The 18950-nt window shown below is 56.3% G+C and overlaps 1 protein-coding gene across 6 annotated transcripts in view; it reads left to right on the plus strand.

Moving 5' to 3' along the window:
- The window catches only part of LOC132809019 (RNA-binding protein 10-like), a 46566-nt gene that overhangs the window by 21487 nt on the left and 6129 nt on the right, over positions 1-18950 (plus strand). For 4 of the 6 annotated variants that reach the window (XM_060822392.1, XM_060822390.1, XM_060822395.1 and 1 more), the window contains exons 8-19: positions 1940-2000; positions 2543-2701; positions 3947-4107; positions 5358-5455; positions 5950-6037; positions 6909-7013; positions 7159-7264; positions 8269-8417; positions 9464-9611; positions 11747-11838; positions 15815-15973; positions 17375-17524. In XM_060822392.1, the coding sequence (XP_060678375.1) occupies positions 1940-2000; positions 2543-2701; positions 3947-4107; positions 5358-5455; positions 5950-6037; positions 6909-7013; positions 7159-7264; positions 8269-8417; positions 9464-9611; positions 11747-11838; positions 15815-15973; positions 17375-17524 (1476 nt within the window). The remainder of the gene's footprint in view (positions 1-1939; positions 2001-2542; positions 2702-3946; positions 4108-5357; positions 5456-5949; positions 6038-6908; positions 7014-7158; positions 7265-8268; positions 8418-9463; positions 9612-11746; positions 11839-15814; positions 15974-17374; positions 17525-18950) is intronic. The other 2 variants (XM_060822393.1, XM_060822391.1) reach the window with 2 other exon arrangements.

Here is an 18950-nt window from a genome sequence, read left to right on the forward strand (position 1 = left end):
TGAGGGCTGTGGGAGGGTCTACACTGAGGGAGTGAGGGCTGTGGGAGGGTCTACACTGAGGGAGTGAGGGCTGTGGGAGGGTCTACACTGAGGGAGTGAGGGCTGTGGGAGGGTCTACAATGAGGGAGCGTGGCTGTGGGAGGGTCTACACTGAGGGAGCGGGGCTGTGGGAGGGTCTACACTGAGGGAGCGGGCGCTGTGGGAGGGTCTACACTGAGGGAGCGGGCGCTGTGGGAGGGTCTACACTGAGGGAGCAGGCGCTGTGGGAGGGTCAGCGCCGAGGGAACGGGGCTGTGGGAGGGTCTACACTGAGGGAGCAGGCGCTGTGGGAGGGTCTACACTGAGGGAGTGAGGGCTGTGGGAGGGTCTACACTGAGGGATTGAGGGCTGTGGGAGGGTCTACACTGAGGGAGCGGGCGCTGTGGGAGGGTCTACACTGAGGGAGCAGGCGCTGTGGGAGGGTCAGCGCCGAGGGAACGGGGCTGTGGGAGGGTCTACACTGAGGAAGCAGGCGCTGTGGGAGGGTCTACACTGAGGGAGTGAGGGCTGTGGGAGGGTCTACACTGAGGGAGTGAGGGCTGTGGGAGGGTCTACACTGAGGGAGCGGGCGCTGTGGGAGGGTCTACACTGAGGGAGCCGGTGCTGTGGGAGGGTCTACACTGAGGGAGCGGGTGCTGTGGGAGGGTCTACACTGAGGGAGCGGGCGCTGTGGGAGGGTAAACACTGAGGGAGCGGGCGCTGTGGGAGGGTCTACACTGAGGGAACAGGCGCTGTGGGAGGATCTACACTGAGGGAGCGGGGCTGTGGGAGGGTCTACACTGAGGGAGCGGGCGCTGTGGGAGGATCTACACTGAGGGAGCGGGGCTGTGGGAGGGTCTACACTGAGGGAGCGGGCGCTGTGGGAGGATCTACACTGAGGGAGCGGGGCTGTGGGAGGGTCTACACTGAGGGAGCGGGCGCTGTGGAAGGGTCTACACTGAGGGAGCGGGGCTGTGGGAGGGTCTACACTGAGGGAGCGGGCGCTGTGGAAGGGTCTACACTGAGGGAGCGGGACTGTGGAAGGGTCTACACTGAGGGAGCGGGCGCTGTGGGAGAGTCTACACTGAGGGAGCGGGCGCTGTGGGAGGGTCTACACTGAGGGTGCGGGCGCTGTGGGAGGGTCTACACTGTGGGTGCGGGCGCTGTGGGAGGGTCTACACTGAGGGAGCGGGCGCTGTGGGAGGGTCTACACTGTGGGTGCGGGCGCTGTGGGAGGGTCTACACTGAGGGAGCGGGCGCTGTGGGAGGGTCTACACTGAGGGAGCGGGCGCTGTGGGAGGGTTTACACTGAGGGAGCGGGTGCTGTGGGAAGGTCTATACTGAGGGAGCGGGCGCTGTGGGAGGGTCTACACTGAGGGAGCGGGCGCTGTGGGAAGGTCTACACTGAGGCAGCAGGTGCTTTGGGAAGGTTTACACTGAGGGAGTGGGCGCTGTGGGAGGGTCAGTGCTGTGGGAGGGTCAGCGCTGAGGGAGCGGGCGCTGTGGGAGGGTCAGCGCTGAGGGAGCGGGCGCTGTGGGAGGGTCAGCGCTGAGGGAGTGGGTGCTGTGGGAGGGTCAGCGCTGAGGGAGTGGGTGCTGTGGGAGGGTCAGGGCCGAGGGAGCGGGTGCTGTGGGAGAGTCAGCGCTGAGGGAGTGGGTGCTGTGGGAGGGTCAGCGCTGAGGGAGCGGGTGCTGTGGGAGGGTCAGCGCTGAGGGAGCGGGTGCTGTGGGAGGGTCGGTGCTGAGGGAGAGTGGGCGCTGTGGGAGGGTCAGCGCCGTGGGAGAGGTGCTGTCAGAGAGTTGGTGCCGAGGGAACAGGCATGTACAGAAAGGATGTATTTTGCATAAATGGGAGTGAAGGACAGTGAGTTCCTCTGTCATCGTTACCCTCCATTTAAACTGTCTCCCATTTGCCTTGCAGTGTGGTGTACAGAATTTTAAACGAAGAGAAAAATGCTTCAAGTGCGGTGTTCCCAAGTCAGGTGAGAGCCAGGTTTTCCACTCAGCAGACAAGATTCGCTCGGCTCTTATACCCAGGAGGTAGATAACGCTCATCCTGGTCCAGTGTCCAATCACTGGGTCAGAGTGAGGCGGGGGTGGAGGGGAGTCAGCCAGGGTTCCTGCTCCTGATCACTGTCCCTGGGTTAGAGAGAGGGGGGGGAAATCAGCCAGGGTTCCTGCTCCTGATCACTGTCCCTGGGTGAGAGAAAGAGAGAGAGGGGAAATCAGCCAGGGTTCCTGCTCCTGATCACTGTCCCTGGGTTAGAGAGAGAGGGGGGGAAATCAGCCAGGGTTCCTGCTCCTGATCACTGTCTCTGGGTTAGAGAGAGAGGGGGGAAATCAGCCAGGGTTCCCGCTCCCCGCGTTAGAGAGAGAGCAGAGGTCCTTCAGCCCTTTCTGGTAGGCAGCATCTACTCTGTTATTCTGTGAAGGTCTTTGATGCTGTCACCTTGTATTGCTCAGGATGACTGTTGATTGTATTAACTAACGTGTGTGTGTGTGTCTCCCCCCCCGAAATCTGTAGAAGGGGAGGTGCGTCTGGTGCCTGGCAGGAAGGATCTTCAGCTGCCCCTCCCTGACGGACCACAGCCACTGCTCAAGTTTCCGCAACCGTTCCAACCGCCTCAGTTTCACCAGCAGCACCCAGTACACAGCCAGCAGTTCAACGAGAACGCCAATGACAGTAAGTGTGTGATCACTTGGAGGGTCTGCATGTTTGTCCAGGTCTGTCACTGTATAACAATAGGTTACAGTACTGGTGGGGACAGGTCTGTCCCTGTATAACACTGGAGTACAGTACTGGTGGGGACAGGTCTGTCACTGTATAACAATGGGATACAGTACTGGTGGGGACAGGTCTGTCCCTGTATAACACTGGGGTACAGTACTGGTGGGGACAGGTCTGTCCCTGTATAACACTGGAGTACAGTACCTGTGGGAACAGGTCTGTCACTGTATAACACTGGGGTACAGTACTGGTGGGGACAGGTCTGTCACTGTATAATACTGGGGTACAGTACTGGTGGGGACAGGTCTGTCACTGTATAACAATGGGATACAGTACTGGTGGGAACAGGTCTGTCACTGTATAATACTGGGGTACAGTACTGTTGGGGACGGGTCTGTCCCTGTATAACACTGGGGTACAGTACTGGTGGGGACAGGTCTGTCACTGTATAACAATGGGATACAGTACTGGTGGGAACAGGTCTGTCACTGTATAACACTGTGGTACAGTACTGGTGGGGACAGGTCTGTCACTGTATAACACTGGGGTACAGTACTGGTGGGGACAGCTCTGTCCCTGTATAACACTGGGGTACAGTACTGGTGGGGACAGGTCTGTCCCTGTATAACACTGTGGTACAGTACTGGTGGGGACAGGTCTGTCCCTGTATAACACTGGGGTACAGTATCGGTGCGGGACAAGGCTGTCACTGTATAACACTGTGGTACAGTACTGGTGGGGACGGGTCTGTCCCTGTATAACACTGTGGTACAGTACTGGTGGGGACAGGTCTGTCCCTGTATAACACTGTGGTACAGTACTGGTGGGGACGGGTCTGTCCCTGTATAACACTGTGGTACAGTACTGGTGGGGACAGGTCTGCCCTGTATAACACTGTGGTACAGTACTGGTGGGGACAGGTCTGTCCCTGTATAACACTGTGGTACAGTACTGGTGGGGACAGGTCTGTCCCTGTATAACACTGGGGTACAGTATCGGTGCGGGACAAGGCTGTCACTGTATAACCCTGGGGTACAGTACTGGTGGGGACAGGTCTGTCACTGTATAACACTGGGGTACAGTACTGGTGGGGGGCAGGTCTGTCCCTGTATAACACTTGGGTACGGTACTGGTGGGTGTTGGTGTCTGACCTTTTTAATTGAGGTACCTGAGGAGTGTCCGTTGTTGTTTGCTTGACAGCTGTAATTCTGCGGAACCTGAACCCACATACTACACTCGATGTAATCCTCAATGCGTTGACCCCCTACGCAGTTTTGTCACCCTCTAACGTGCGGCTTATCAAAGATAAGCAAACGCAACTGAACAGAGGTTTCGCCTTTATACAGCTTTCAACCATTGTGGTGAGTCATGAGCACTATTGTTAAATCATTGTTAACTTCTCAATGTGATAATTGAGTTTATCGTATTAATATTAGTATCGGTCAAAGAAATCGTAGGTCTGTATCAGTCATGTTCGTTCGTTTGGATTCTAGCACTCCCAAGATAGGGACTGCACTTGGTTAGATACAGGGTAAGGCTTCCTGTTCACTGTCCCCCATCAAACCCACCCAGGGCAGGCACAGCACAGGATTAGATACAGAGGAAAACTCCCTCTACACTCTTTACCCCCCGCCCCCAACAAACACACCCATGGACAGGGTAAGTTCTGGCTTAGATACAGAGGAAAGCTCTTTCTACACTGTCCCCCATCAAACACTCCCAGGGACAGAGGATTAGATATAGAGTAAAGTTCCTTCTACACTGTCCCCCATCAAACACTCCCCGGGACAGGGACAGCACAGGGTTAGATACAGAGTAAAGCTCCCTCTACACTGTCCCCCCATCAAACACTCCCCGGGACAGGGACAGCACGGGGTTAGATACAGAGTAAAGCTCCCTCTTCACTGTCTCCCCCCATCAAACACTCCCAGGGACAGGGACAGCACGGGGTTAGATACAGAGTAAAGCTCCCTCTTCACTGTCTCCCCCCATCAAACACTCCCCGGGACAGAATAGCACGGGATTAGATACAGAATAAAGCTCCCTCTACACTGTCCCCACCAAGCACACTCAGGACAGGGACAGTACATGTTTAATACTGATTGAAGCTCCCTCTACACCATCCCCTTTCTGACATTCCCAGTACAGGAATAGAACAAGGTTAGTTACAGGCTAGAGCTCCCTCTACACTGTTCCCCCCATCAAACGCTCCCAGGGACAGGGGGTTAGATACAGAGTAAAGCTCCCTCTACACTGTCCCCCCCCATCAAACACTCCCAGGGACAGGGGGTTAGATACAGAGTAAAGCTCCCTCTACACTGTTCCCCCATCAAACACTCCCAGGGCAGGGACAGCACAGGGTTAGATCCAGAGTAAAGCTCTCTCTACACTGTCCCCCATCAAACCCTCCCAGGGCAGGGACAGCCCGGGGTTAGACTCACATTGAAGCCCTCTCTGTGCTGTGGAATGGTTGTCCACAGTCTATCACCACCCGAGCTGGTTTTGTATTCTGTCACTTTGAGTCTGGTGATTGAAGAGGGGTGTCTCTGGCAGGGCTGGCTTTGTTTGTTGCTATAATCCGAGAGAGATTTTCTTTTTGTCTGATTCGAAGGAAGCCTCCCAACTGCTTCAGATCCTGCAGTCACTGCAGCCTCCTCTCAACATCGACGGCAAGACCATTAACGTCGAGTTCGCCAAAGGCACCAAGAGGTACGATTTCCACCCAGGCCAGGGTCGTGTTTCAGAGTGACCAAAATATGTGACGGTGGATTCTCCCGCTGCCTCAGGGCTCTCAGCTGGTAATGGTTAGACTCACTTGCTTTTGTTCAGGAGCTGTTGAGCATTTAACCCCACCCTGGGAGAACAGAGCAGGTTTTAGTATCAGGGCTGACTCTCCTGCCTTGACGCTGGCCCTTGGGCAGCTTGGTGGTCTGCAGTCACAAATGTGGGTGTGTGGGGTAGAGACTTCACTGGAGACACGGTCCAGTCAGCACGTGCAGCGTCATTGCCGACCGGATAAGTTCTCCACCCGGGATCCCGGGGATTCACAGAAACCGAGGGAGAAGTTAAGATCGCCGGTTAGAAGTTACCCTGCTTTGCCTTGAACCCATCTGGGGCGGAGATGCCAGGGCTATCTGTCAGCGGAGAGTTTCCTCACTTTGAAATTCTCTTTTCGCCAACACCCACCCCCCTTCCTGTTCCAGGGACGTGGTGCTGACCGACGGCAGTCGGGCGAGTGCTGCATCCGTGGCCAGCACAGCGATCGCTGCCGCGCAGTGGGCAGTCAACCAGGTGAGTGAGTGGGAGAGAGGGGTGTGTGTGTGTGTGTGTGTGTGTGTGTGTGTGTGTGAGTGAGAGAGGAGAGATGAGACGAGACAGTGGCCTGAAGTGTGGCCGAGAGGGAGAGGTTGAATAGGCCGGGCGCTGTTTTCCCTGGAGCGTCAGAGACTGAGGGTTGATCTTACAGAGGTTTATAAATCTTGACGGAACATGGATTGGGTCAATAGACAACGTCCTTTCCCCCAGCGGCAGAGGTTTAAGGTGAGAGGGGAAAGAATTAAAAGGGACCTACGGGGTGGTGCGAATCGGCCTAGGTTTCCTGTGTCCAAGGAGCAGCATGTGATTCCCATGAATGCTGGTCCTGATGGTTTTGTCTCCCTCCACCCATCCCTTCTCGCTCCGAGTGCCCTTGTCCAGGAGAGGGCTTGCACTGTTGAATCAGTACAAGTTGTGTTTTTTTTTAAATCGTGTGGACCTCTCTGGCCTGGCCAGGCCAGCATTCATTGCCCATCCCTAATTGCCCAGAGAGCACTGGATGTGGATCTCGAGTCACGTCCAGTCCAGACTGAGTAAGGGCGGCAGATTTCCTTCCTTCAAGGACATTAGTGAACCTTGGGGGGGTGGGGGGTTTCCCAACGATCAGCAACGGTTTCACGGCCATCATTAGCCTCTTAATTCCAATTTTATTTTTTTAAAACTGAGTTTAAATTCCGCCATCAACCCCCATGGCGAGTTTTTTGACCTGGGGTCCGCATGATGTTGTCTGGGCCTCTGCGTTAACCGATCAGTGATGATAGCGTGAGGCCATGCCTCCAGAAAGGAGTTTGGATGTTGGCGCAGGCTGTTGCACTCTGACCTTTGCCTCCTGCCCCCCTCCCTGCAGAGTTCAGATTCCGATAACCAGAGCGCATGGATGAATCAGGAGGGCCAACAAGGGGACTACTCGTACTACCATCATGACGATGGCTACCAGCAGCAGTACTCCCAGGTCAGTCCCGCTCTGTCCCGGCAGACTCTGGGGAGCGCAGTTCCGGTCCGGCCCTGGAATTCAGTGTGTCAGCTTGAGAATTCTTGGGAACCCTTTTCCCTCGTCTCAGCCCCTGATGCTAACACCTTGTTTCTGTGCCGGGCAGGGCTGTAACCAGTATTCCCAGGATTACCAGCGGGGCTCCGACCAGCAGCAGAAGAACACCGGGCGCTCGATGCCACCCTCCACGTACGAGGCACCGCCCACGACAGGTCAGTGGCAGTCACCCCTCTAACTGTCGCCACCCCCCTCCTCTCAAAGTGTACTGTTTAGTCACACATTGCTTGCTCGGTCATCACAGCGCAGTTGCAAGCGGTATAGACCTAATCAGATGTCGAGCATTCCTGGGTCCACTTCCAGGTCACAGACTGTCCTGACATGGAAATGTTTTGATATTCCTTCACTGGATCATAATTGATGCTGAGCCTATCCTGGGGGAGAGAGATGGGAACAGTGTAGAGGAAGCTTTACTCTATGTCCAACTCCTGTGCTGTCCCTGTCTCTGGGAGTGTTTGATGGGGGGACAGTGTAGAGGAAGCTTTACTCTGTATCTAACCCCGTGCTGTCCCTGTCTCTGGGAGTGTTTGATGGGGACAGTGTAGAGGGAACTTTACTCTCTATCTAACCCCTTGTCCCTGGGAGAATTTGATGGGGGTGACAGTGTAGAGAGAGCTTTACTCTATCTGACCCCATGCTGTGCCTGTCCTGGGAGTGTTTGATGGGGGGACAGTGTAGGGGAAGCTTTACTCTGTATCTAACCCTGTGCCGTGCCTGTCCTGGGAGTGTTTGATTGGGGGGACAGTGTAGAGGGAGCTTCAGTCTTTATGTAACCATGTGCTGTCCCTGTCCCCGAGTGTTTGATGGCGGGGGGACCGTGTAGAGGGAGCTTTACTCTGTATCTAACCCCGTGCTGTCCCTGTCTCTGGGAGTGTTTGATGGGGGGACCGTGTAGAGGGAGCTTTACTCTGTATCTAACCCCGTGCTGTCCCTGTCTCTGGGAGTGTTTGATGGGGGACAGTGTAGAGGGAGCTTTACTCTGTATCTGACCCCGTGCTGTACCTGCCCCTGGGAGTGTTTGATGGGGGACGGTGTAGAGAGAGCTTTACCCTGTATCTAACCCCCTGTCCCTGGGAGTGTGTGATGGGGGACGGTGTAGAGGGAGTTGTCCCTGTCCTGTTAGTGTTAGTTGGGGTTGAGTTCATTTTGATTTTTGCAGCAACAGAAACTTCGTCTGAGCCGGGTATTCCTGGAGTCGATCCCCTCCCAAGTCCACAGTCGTTCCCACAATCAGTTCAAACCCAGGCAGCTCCGCAGCTATATCAGAAATCATCCAGCAGTCCTTCAGACAGCAGCCGCACAACACAGGTAAGCTCACACTAATGTGGTATAAACCACAGATGGCTGGGAGGGTCAGTGCTGAGGGAGTGGGGGCTGTGGGAGGGTCAGTGCTGAGGGAGCGCGTGCTGTGGGAGGGTCAGTGCTCAGGGAGCGGGCGCTGTGTGGGTGGGTCAGGGCTGTGGGAGGGTCAGTGCTGTGGGAGGGTCAGTGCTGAGGGAGCGGGTGCTGTGGGAGGGTCAGTGCTGAGGGAGCGGGTGCTGGGGGAGGGTCAGCGCTGAGGGAGCAGGTGCTGTGGGAGGATCAGTGCTGAGGGAGCAGGTGCTGTGGGAGTGTCAGTGCTGAGGGAGCGGGTGCTGTGGGAGTGTCAGTGCTGAGGGAGCGGGTGCTGTGGGAGTGTCAGTGCTGAGGGAGCGAGTGCTGAGGGAGTGGGTGCTGTGGGAGGGTCAGTGCTGAGGGAGTGGGTGCTGTGGGAGCGTCAGTGCTGAGGGAGCGGGTGCTGTGGGAGGGTCAATGCTGAGGGAGCGGGTGCTGTGGGAGGGTCAGTGCTGAGGGAGCGGGTGCTGTGGGAGGGTCAGTGCTGAGGGAGTGGGCCCTATGGTAGGGTCAGTGCTGAGGGAGCGGGTGCTGTGGGAGGGTCAGTGCTGAGGGAGCGGGCCCTATGGTAGGGTCAGTGCTGAGGGAGCGGGTGCTGTGGGAGGGTCAGTGCTGAGGGAGCGGGTGCTGTGGGAGGGTCAGTGCTGAGGGAGCGGGCCCTATGGGAGGGTCAGTGCTGAGGGAGCGGGTGCTGTGGGAGGGTCAGTGCTGAGGGAGCGGGTGCTGTGGGAGGGTCAGTGCTGAGGGAGCGGGCCCTATGGGAGGGTCAGTGCTGAGGGAGTGGGTGCTGTGGGAGGGTCAGTGCTGAGGGAGTGGGTGCTGTGGGAGGGTCAGTGCTGAGGGGAGCCCTCGCCATTGATCGCATCTTGAAGATGTTCAGTCCAATCCTCCTTCCTGGCTCCCTTACCCCAGTGGGCATCAGCGTGAGGGCTGCTGTTCTGAGTATGCCCTCTCAGCTGACCTTGTTGATAATCTTTGAGCCTCCCCAGATCTCACGGCCTCCAACGTCCCAGAAGGTGGAGATTGTGGCCGAACCCCAGCTCACCATTGGCCAGGCTCCGGCAGTCAGCACCAGTACTCAGCCGCCTGCGGCCTCCAGCTCCAGTACACAGGACTACACCCAGTACCGTGAGTACAGCCCCTTGGCCTGCTGGGAGGTAGGGGGGGGCTGCATGAGTGCAGCCAGGGCCAGCTGGTGTTGTTATTGTTGGGGGGGGGGAATGTAGTGAGTAACGGACCCTTCCCCACGATCACCAGCCGGAGTCAAAATCGTAATGTTGAACCAGTCTCGTGGCCGGGCGGACGGTCATGGTGTATGTCCCGGTTTGCTGAGCCATGTCTCTGTCCATCTGTGACCACCAAGGCGTCAGGCTGGCTGTGGTCAAGTGGAGTGAGAGAACATGAGGACTCTTGCTCTCGTTATGTCTCACGTTCCCTCTCCCTCGCGCGCGCTCTGTCTCTTTCACTCTCTCTCTCTCGTGCTCTATCTCTCTCTCTCTTGCTCTATCTCTCTCTCTCTTGCTCTCTCTCACGCTTCATCTCTCTCTCTCTCTCACACACGCTCCATCTCTCTTTCTCCATCTCTCTCTCACGCTCCGTCTCTCTCTCTCTCTCACTCACTCACTCACATGCTCCGTCTCTCTCTCGCTCTCTCTCACGCTTCGTCTCTCTCTCTCTCTTTCTCTCTCTCTCACGTTCCATCTCTCTCTCTCTCTCGTGCTCCGTCTCTCTCTTGCTCTCTCTCACGCTCCGTCTCTCTCTCTCACGCTCTGTCTCTCTCTCTCTCTCTCTCTCTCACTCACTCACATGCTCCGTCTCTCTCTCTCACGCTTCGTCTCTCTCTCTCTCTCACTCACTCACTCACATGCTCCGTCTCTCTTACGCTTCGTCTCTCTCTCTCTCTTTCTCTCTTTCTCACGTTCCATCTCTCTCTCTCTCTCTCACGCTCTGTCTCTCTCTTGCTCTCTCTCACGCTCCGTCTCTCTCTCTCTCTTGCTCTCTCTCAGGCTCCATCTCTCTCTCTCTCTCTCGTGCTCCGTCTCTCTCTCTCTTGCTCTCTCTCAGGCTCCATCTCTCTCTCTCTCTCTCTCTCTCTCTCTCGTGCTCCGTCTCTTTCTCTCTCTCACGCTCCGTCTCTCTCTCACGCTCCGTCTCTCTCTCTCTCACGCTCCGTCTCTCTCTCTCTCTCTCTCTCACACACGCTCTCTCTCTCTCTCTCTCACGCTCCGTCTCTCTCTCTCTCTCTCTCTTTCTCTCTCTCTCACGTTCCATCTCTCTCTCTCTCTCTCTCTCTCTCTTTCTCTCTCTCTCACGTTCCATCTCTCTCTCTCTCTCTCTCTCACACACGCTCCCTCTCTCGCTCTCTCTCACGCTCCGTCTCTCTCTCTTTCTCTCTCTCTCACGCTCCGTCTCTCTCTCTCTCTCTCTCACACACACGCTCCCTCTCTCTCTCTCTCTCTCTCACGTTCCATCTCTCTCTCTCACGCTCCGTCTCTCTCTCTCACGCTCTGTCTCTCTCTTGCTCTCTCTCACGCTCCGTCTCTCTCTCTCTCTCTCTCTCTCGTGCTCCGTCTCTCTCTCTCTTGCTCTCTCTCAGGCTCCATCGCTCTCTCTCTCTCTCTCTCTCTCGTGCTCCGTCTCTCTCTCACGCTCCGTCTCTCTCTCTCTCTCTCATGCTCCGTCTCTCTCTCTCTCTCTCTCTCACATGCTCCCTCTCTCTCTCTCTCTCTCACGCTCCGTCTCTCTCTCTCTCTCTCTCTCTCTCACGCTCCGTCTCTCTCTTGCTCTCTCTCAGGCTCCATCTCTCTCTCTCTCTCTCTCTCTCTCGTGCTCCGTATCTCTCTCTCTCTCGTGCTCCATCTCTCTCTCTCTCTCACGCTCCCTCTCTCTCTTGCTCTCTCTCACGTTTCGTCTCTCTCTCTCTCTCTCTCTCACGCACCATCTCTCTCTCTCCATCTCTTTCTCTCTCTCTCTCTCTCTCTCTCACTCCGTCTCTCTCTTGCTCTCTCTCTCGCTCCGTCTCTCTCTCTCTCTTGCTCTCTCTTGTGCTCCGTCTCTCTCTCTCTCTCTCTGTCCCTCCCACGCTTCCTTCTCTCCCGCGCTGCCTCTCTGTCTGTCTCGCTCTGTCTCTCCCCCTCTGTTCCCCCCCACTCAACCCCTCTCTCTTGCGCTCTCTTCCTCTGCGTCTACCAGGATCTGGGTCGTGCAGAAACGTAAGGCCAAAGCCAGCGGTGCCCTGACCCTGCCCTCTCTCCTCTCCACAGCTGTCCCTGACGTCTCCACCTATCAGTACGATGAGATGTCAGGATATTACTACGACCCTCAGACTGGACTCTACTACGATCCCAACTCTCAGGTAAAGCCAGCCCACGAGCTTGGGCCCGTTTTGGTGAGGCGGGGGGGGAGGTTTGGGCGTTGCGGGGTGGGGGATGTGACTGCGACACTGGTGGGGACGGTCAGTCAAACCTGGAGCCACACCCCACCCACCCACCCACCCCATGCACGTCAGCTCCATCCTCCAATCTTCCTGGCACCACCCCACCCCACCCACCTCCCTTTGTTACTTGTCCCCCCCCCCCAAATTGACACCGAGGATTTCCCCCTAGCGTTAAATGTTTCAGCAGTGAGATGGGCACAGAGACTCAGTGTAAGGTGAAGTGTGCAGGATTAGGGTGACCCAGGGTGGTATTTGCATAATTCATTGAAGGTGGCAGGGCAGGTGGAGAGAGAGCAGTTAATACAGCATCCCGGACTATCAGTTTTATCAGTATGGTCATTGTGTGCAAGGACTTAGTGTTAATGTTGAGCTCACACTCTCTCTCTGTCTGCCTCTCGCTCTTTCGCTCGCTCGCTTTCACACACACTGTCTCTCTGTCTGTCTGTCTCTTCCCCCCCCCCCCCCCCCCCCCCCCACCCCCCGTCTCTTTCTGAGACTCTCACACGCACTCTCTCTCTCACACTGTCTGTCTCTCTTTCCCTGTTTCTAAGACTCTCACACACTCTCACAAACTGTCTTTTTCTTCCCCCCCCACCTCTAACACTGTCACACGTGCACACTCTCTCACACGCACTGTCTCGCGCACACACTGTCTGTATTTCTCTTACCTCCCTGTCTCTCTCTAACACTGTCACATGCACACTGTCTCTCACGCACTGTCTCACACACTGTCTGTATTTCTCTCACCTCCCCATCTCTCTCTAACACTGTCACGTGCACACTCTCTCTCACGCACTGTCTCACGCACAATGTCTGTATTTCTCTCACCTCCCCATCTCTCTCTAACACTGTCACATGCACACTCTCTCTCACGCACTGTCTCACGCACACTGTCTGTATTTCTCTCACCTCCCTGTCTCTCTCTAACACTGTCACATGCACACTCTCTCTCACGCACTGTCTCGCGCACACACTGTCTGTATTTCTCTCACCTCCCTGTCTCTCTCTAACACTGTCACATGCACACTCTCTCACACGCACTGTCTCACGCACTGTCTGTATTTGTCTTACCTCCCTGTCTCTCTCTAACACTGTCACATGCACACTGTCTCTCACGCACTGTCTCACGCACACTGTCTGTATTTGTCTTACCTCCCCATCTCTCTCTAACACTGTCACGTGCACACTGTCTCTCACGCACTGTCTCACGCACACTGTCTGTATTTCTCTTACCTCCCTGTCTCTCTCTAACACTGTCACATGCACACTCTCTCTCACGCACTGTCTCACGCACACTGTCTGTATTTCTCTCACCTCCCCATCTCTCTCTAACACTGTCACGTGCACACTCTGTCTCACGCACACTGTATTTCTCTCACCTCCCCATCTCTCTCTAACACTGTCACGTGCGCACTCTCTCTCACGCACTGTCTCGCGCACACTGTCTGTATTTGTCTCACCTCCCCATCTCTAACACTGTCACGTGCACACTCTCTCTCACGCACTGTCTCGCGCACACTGTCTGTATTTCTCTCACCTCCCCATCTCTCTCTAACACTGTCACGTGCACACTCTCTCTCACGCACTGTCTCTCACACACTGTGTGTATTTGTCTTACCTCCCTGTCTCTCTCTAACACTGTCACGTGCACACTCTCTCTCACACAATGTCTGTATTTCTCTCACCTCCCCATCTCTCTCTAACACTGTCACATGCACACTCTCTCTCACGCACTGTCTCACGCACACTGTCTGTATTTCTCTCACCTCCCTGTCTCTCTCTAACACTGTCACATGCACACTCTCTCACACGCACTGTCTCACGCACTGTCTGTATTTGTCTTACCTCCCTGTCTCTCTCTAACACTGTCACGTGCACACTCTCTCTCACGCACTGTCTGTATTTGTCTTACCTCCCCATCTCTCTCTAACACTGTCACGTGCACACACTCTCTCACGCACTGTCTCACGCACTGTCTGTATTTGTCTTACCTCCCCATCTCTCTCTAACACTGTCACATGCACACTCTCTCTCACGCACTGTCTCGCGCACACACTGTCTGTATTTCTCTCACCTCCCTGTCTCTCTCTAACACTGTCACGTCCACACTGTCTCTCACGCACTGTCTCACGCACACTGTCTGTATTTGTCTTACCTCCCCATCTCTCTCTAACACTGTCACATGCACACTCTCTCTCACGCACTGTCTCACGCACACTGTCTGTATTTCTCTCACCTCCCTGTCTCTCTCTAACACTGTCACATGCACACTCTCTCTCACGCACTGTCTCGCGCACACACTGTCTGTATTTCTCTCACCTCCCTGTCTCTCTCTAACACTGTCACATGCACACTCTCTCACACGCACTGTCTCACGCACTGTCTGTATTTGTCTTACCTCCCTGTCTCTCTCTAACACTGTCACATGCACACTGTCTCTCACGCACTGTCTCACGCACACTGTCTGTATTTGTCTTACCTCCCCATCTCTCTCTAACACTGTCACGTGCACACTGTCTCTCTCGCACTGTCTCACGCACACTGTCTGTATTTCTCTTACCTCCCTGTCTCTCTCTAACACTGTCACGTGCACACTCTCTCTCACGCACTGTCTCACGCACACTGTCTGTATTTCTCTCACCTCCCCATCTCTCTCTAACACTGTCACGTGCACACTCTCTCTCACGCACTGTCTCACGCACACTGTATTTCTCTCACCTCCCCATCTCTCTCTAACACTGTTACGTGCGCACTCTCTCTCACGCACTGTCTCGCGCACACTGTCTGTATTTGTCTCACCTCCCCATCTCTAACACTGTCACGTGCACACTCTCTCTCACGCACTGTCTCGCGCACACTGTCTGTATTTCTCTCACCTCCCCATCTCTCTCTAACACTGTCACGTGCACACTCTCTCTCACGCACTGTCTCTCACACACTGTGTGTATTTGTCTTACCTCCCTGTCTCTCTCTAACACTGTCACGTGCACACTCTCTCTCATGCACTGTCTCTCACACACTGTCTGTATTTGTCTCACCTCCCCATCTCTCTCTAACACTGTCACATGCACACTCTCTCACACGCACTGTCTCACGCACTGTCTGTATTTGTCTTACCTCCCTGTCTCTCTCTAACACTGTCACGTGCACACTCTCTCTCACGCACTGTCTGTATTTGTCTTACCTCCCCATCTCTCTCTAACACTGTCACGTGCACACACTCTCTCACGCACTGTCTCACGCACTGTCTGTATTTGTCTTACCTCCCCATCTCTCTCTAACACTGTCACATGCACACTCTCTCTCACGCACTGTCTCGCGCACACACTGTCTGTATTTCTCTCACCTCCCTGTCTCTCTCTAACACTGTCACGTCCACACTGTCTCTCACGCACTGTCTCACGCACACTGTCTGTATTTGTCTTACCTCCCCATCTCTCTCTAACACTGTCACGTGCACCCTCTCTCTCACGCACTGTCTCACGCACACTGTCTGTATTTCTCTCACCTCCCCGTCTCTCTCTAACACTGTCACGTGCACACTGTCTCTCACGCACTGTCTCGCGCACACTGTCTGTATTTCTCTTACCTCCCCGTCTCTCTCTAACACTGTTATGCGCACGCTGTCACACGCATTCTTCGGAGTCTCTCTCTCTCGTTCTCTCTTGTGCGCTCTCTCTCACACACTCTCGCTCTCTCTGGTTCTGTCTCTCTCGCACACACGCGCAAAACCTCTCCACCCCGTCCCTTGTCACCCTCTCCCTCCCCTGAAGCAAGGTGCTCCTGGTTCGCTCCCCCCCTGGTACCTTCAGAGCGTGATTGTGACCCTAGCAAGTGTAAGGCTCCCGGGTTAATGGCGCTCTCTCTCTCTTTGTGTATATATTTTCATGTGTAGTACTACTATAATGCACAGACGCAGCAGTACCTGTACTGGGACGGCGACAAGCAGACTTACCTCCCAGCCCCTGACCAGAGTGGAGACGCAGCCAAGGACCTGGCCTCCAAGGAGGGCAAGGAGAAGAAGGAGAAGCCTAAGAACAAGACTGCCCAGCAGGTGAGGACAACCATCAGCGACAGAGAGGGCAGGGAGACAAGGGGCTGGCCGCATCACACAGTCAGCAGGGGCTGGGTGCCCGTTCATCATCAGCATTCCTATCCGATAACACCACCTGCTCTGGTACAGTCCGAACCCCATACACAAACTCCCCCTCTCACGCACAGACACACCCACCCCCACACACAGACAAAGACCAGTGTGCAGTAACCTCGGCTTCGGAGTGACGTTACCACACTGTACCTGCCCTACCGTTGGTGAAACGTGTGAGATCCTGAAGGGGAGGGCACTACGGGACAATTTAGCACGGCCTATCCACCCTAACCTGCACATCCCTGGGCACTACGGGGACAATTTAGCACGGCCAATCCCACCCTAACCTGCACATCCCTGGGCACTACGGGGACAATTTAGCACGGCCAATCCACCCTAACCTGCACATCCCTGGGCACTACGGGGACAATTTAGCACGGCCAATCCCACCCTAACCTGCACATCCCTGGGCACTACGGGGCCAATTTAGCACATCCATTAAGGTGGAGTTGGTTTGATTCTTGCCAAGTGAGATAAATTGGTGGTGGGTGGGGAGGTTAGGGAATGAAACGTTACTGGGAGTGGGTGGCAACATAGTTAGATCCGCCATGCTGATAGTGAATGGCCGAGCAGGGGGAGAGGGACATCCTGGCTCCTTGTTCACATTTCTCACCTCTATCCTTTTAACCCTGGCGTGTGGGATGGAGGAGGAGAGAGGGAGAGGGAGAGGGAGAGAGACAGCTGGACTAATGCCTCCCCGCCCCTCTGTCCCTCCCTCCCGCCGTCCCTCTCTCCCTGTCCCCCCCTCCATCTGCCACTCTGTCCCCTGCTCCACCTCTCTCCCACCCTTGCTTGCCCTCACTCTTACCCTTGCTCTGTCTCCCTCTCTGTCCCCCCCACCCCTCCCAGACGCCCACTAGAAACGTTGTCAAGTCTGTGGGGCTGGAGCATCAAGTGGACATTTCAGAACTCCTATCGGGGGAGCTCTGATGGCGGGCAGCGGAGACTAAACAGGTCAATGTCAGCCTAATCTTAGACCCAACACAAGGAGGGGGCTGAATGGCCTCCAGTTCCTGTGTAACAGGCTGGAGTGAGGGGCTGAATGGCCTCTAGTTCCTGTGTAACAGGCTGGAGGAGGAGGAGGAGGGGTGATTTCTACCTGTTCCAACATCCCATCCCCTATTAAATTGAAGTGGGTGTGTGGAGTTACGTTGGGAGGGTGCGGCCTATCTGAACGAGCAGCCTTGGGTTGTGGTGGGGGATGACAGTGAGCTGTAATCTGACCCACCCTGCCCCTTGTGTGGAGTTGGGCACTGTTGTCTGAGGGCAGGGCAGATTGATTCTGAGCGGATATCTCTGCTGTCCCAGATCGCCAAAGACATGGAGCGGTGGGCCAAGAGTATGAACAAACAGAAGGAAAACTTCAAGAACAGCTTCCAGCCTCTCAGCTACCTCCGGGACGACGATCGCCGAGAGTCTGCCTCAGCTGATGCTGGCTATGCCATGCTGGAGAAGAAGGTACAGTGAAGGAGGGAGGGAGGGAGGGGACACCTTTGCACCCCGCTCACCCTCATGGGTCCGGATAGAGAGGGAGAAGCTCGCTCAGCCCTTTGCAACAGCACCTCCTGTACCCCCCCGAACCCATCCCCTCCCCCCGACTGAACCCCGTGCACACCTCCTCCCGTACACCCCCCCGATCCCATCCCCCCCCCCCGACTGAACCCCGTGTACACCTCCTCCCGTACACCCCCGAACCCATCCCCTCCCCCCCGACTGAACCCCGTGCACACCTCCTCCCGTACACCCCCGAACCCATCCTCCCCCCGACTGAACCCCGTGTACACCTCCTCCTGTACCCCCCCGAACCCATCCCCTCCCCCCCCGACTGAACCCCGTGTACACCTCCTCCCGTACACCCCCGAACCCATCCTCCCCCCGACTGAACCCCGTGTACACCTCCTCCCGTACACCCCCGATCCCATCCCCTCCCCCCCCGACTGAACCCCGTGCACACCTCCTCCCGTACACCCCCCGATCCCATCCCCTCCCCCGCCCCGACTGAACCCCGTGTACACCTCCTCCTGTACCCCCCCGATCCCATCCCCTCCCCCCCCCGACTGAACCCCGTGCACACCTCCTCCCGTACACCCCCGAACCCATCCCCTCCCCCCCCCGACTGAACCCCGTGTACACCTCCTCCCGTACACCCCCGAACCCATCCCCTCCCCCCGACTGAACCCCGTGCACACCTCCTCCCGTACACCCCCGAACCCATCCCCTCCCCCCCGACTGAACCCCGTGTACACCTCCTCCTGTACCCCCCCGAACCCATCCCCTCCCCCCGACTGAACCCCGTGTACACCTCCTCTCGTACACCCCCCGAACCCATCCCCTCCTCCCCGACTGAACCCCGTGCACACCTCCTCCCGTACACCCCCCGATCCCATCCCCTCCCCCCCCGACTGAACCCCGTGCACACCTCCTCCCGTACACCCCCCGATCCCATCCCCTCCCCCCGACTGAAACCTGTGTGCACCTCCTCCCGTACACACCCGATCCCATCCCCTCCCCCCCCGACTGAACCCCGTGCACACCTCCTCCCGTACACCCCCCGAACCCATCCCCTCCCCCCCGACTGAACCCCGTGCACACCTCCTCCCGTACACCCCCCGACTGAACCCCGTGCACACCTCCTCCCGTACACCCCCAAACCCATCCCCCACCCCCCGACTGAACCCCGTGTACACCTCCTCCTGTACACCCCCCGATCCCATCCCCTCCCCCCCGACTGAACCCCGTGCACACCTCCTCCTGTACACCCCGAACTGAATCCCCTCTTTCCCCCCCCCCCCCGTACACCCCTAATCCAAACTGACATCTTGTCCCTGTGTAACCTTAACGCCCCCTGTACAGCCCAGACCCCTGTATGACACCCTTTCTTCTC

This window comes from Hemiscyllium ocellatum, unplaced genomic scaffold, assembly GCF_020745735.1.
Source record: "Hemiscyllium ocellatum isolate sHemOce1 unplaced genomic scaffold, sHemOce1.pat.X.cur. R, whole genome shotgun sequence".
NCBI classification, from domain to species: Eukaryota; Metazoa; Chordata; class Chondrichthyes; order Orectolobiformes; family Hemiscylliidae; genus Hemiscyllium; species Hemiscyllium ocellatum.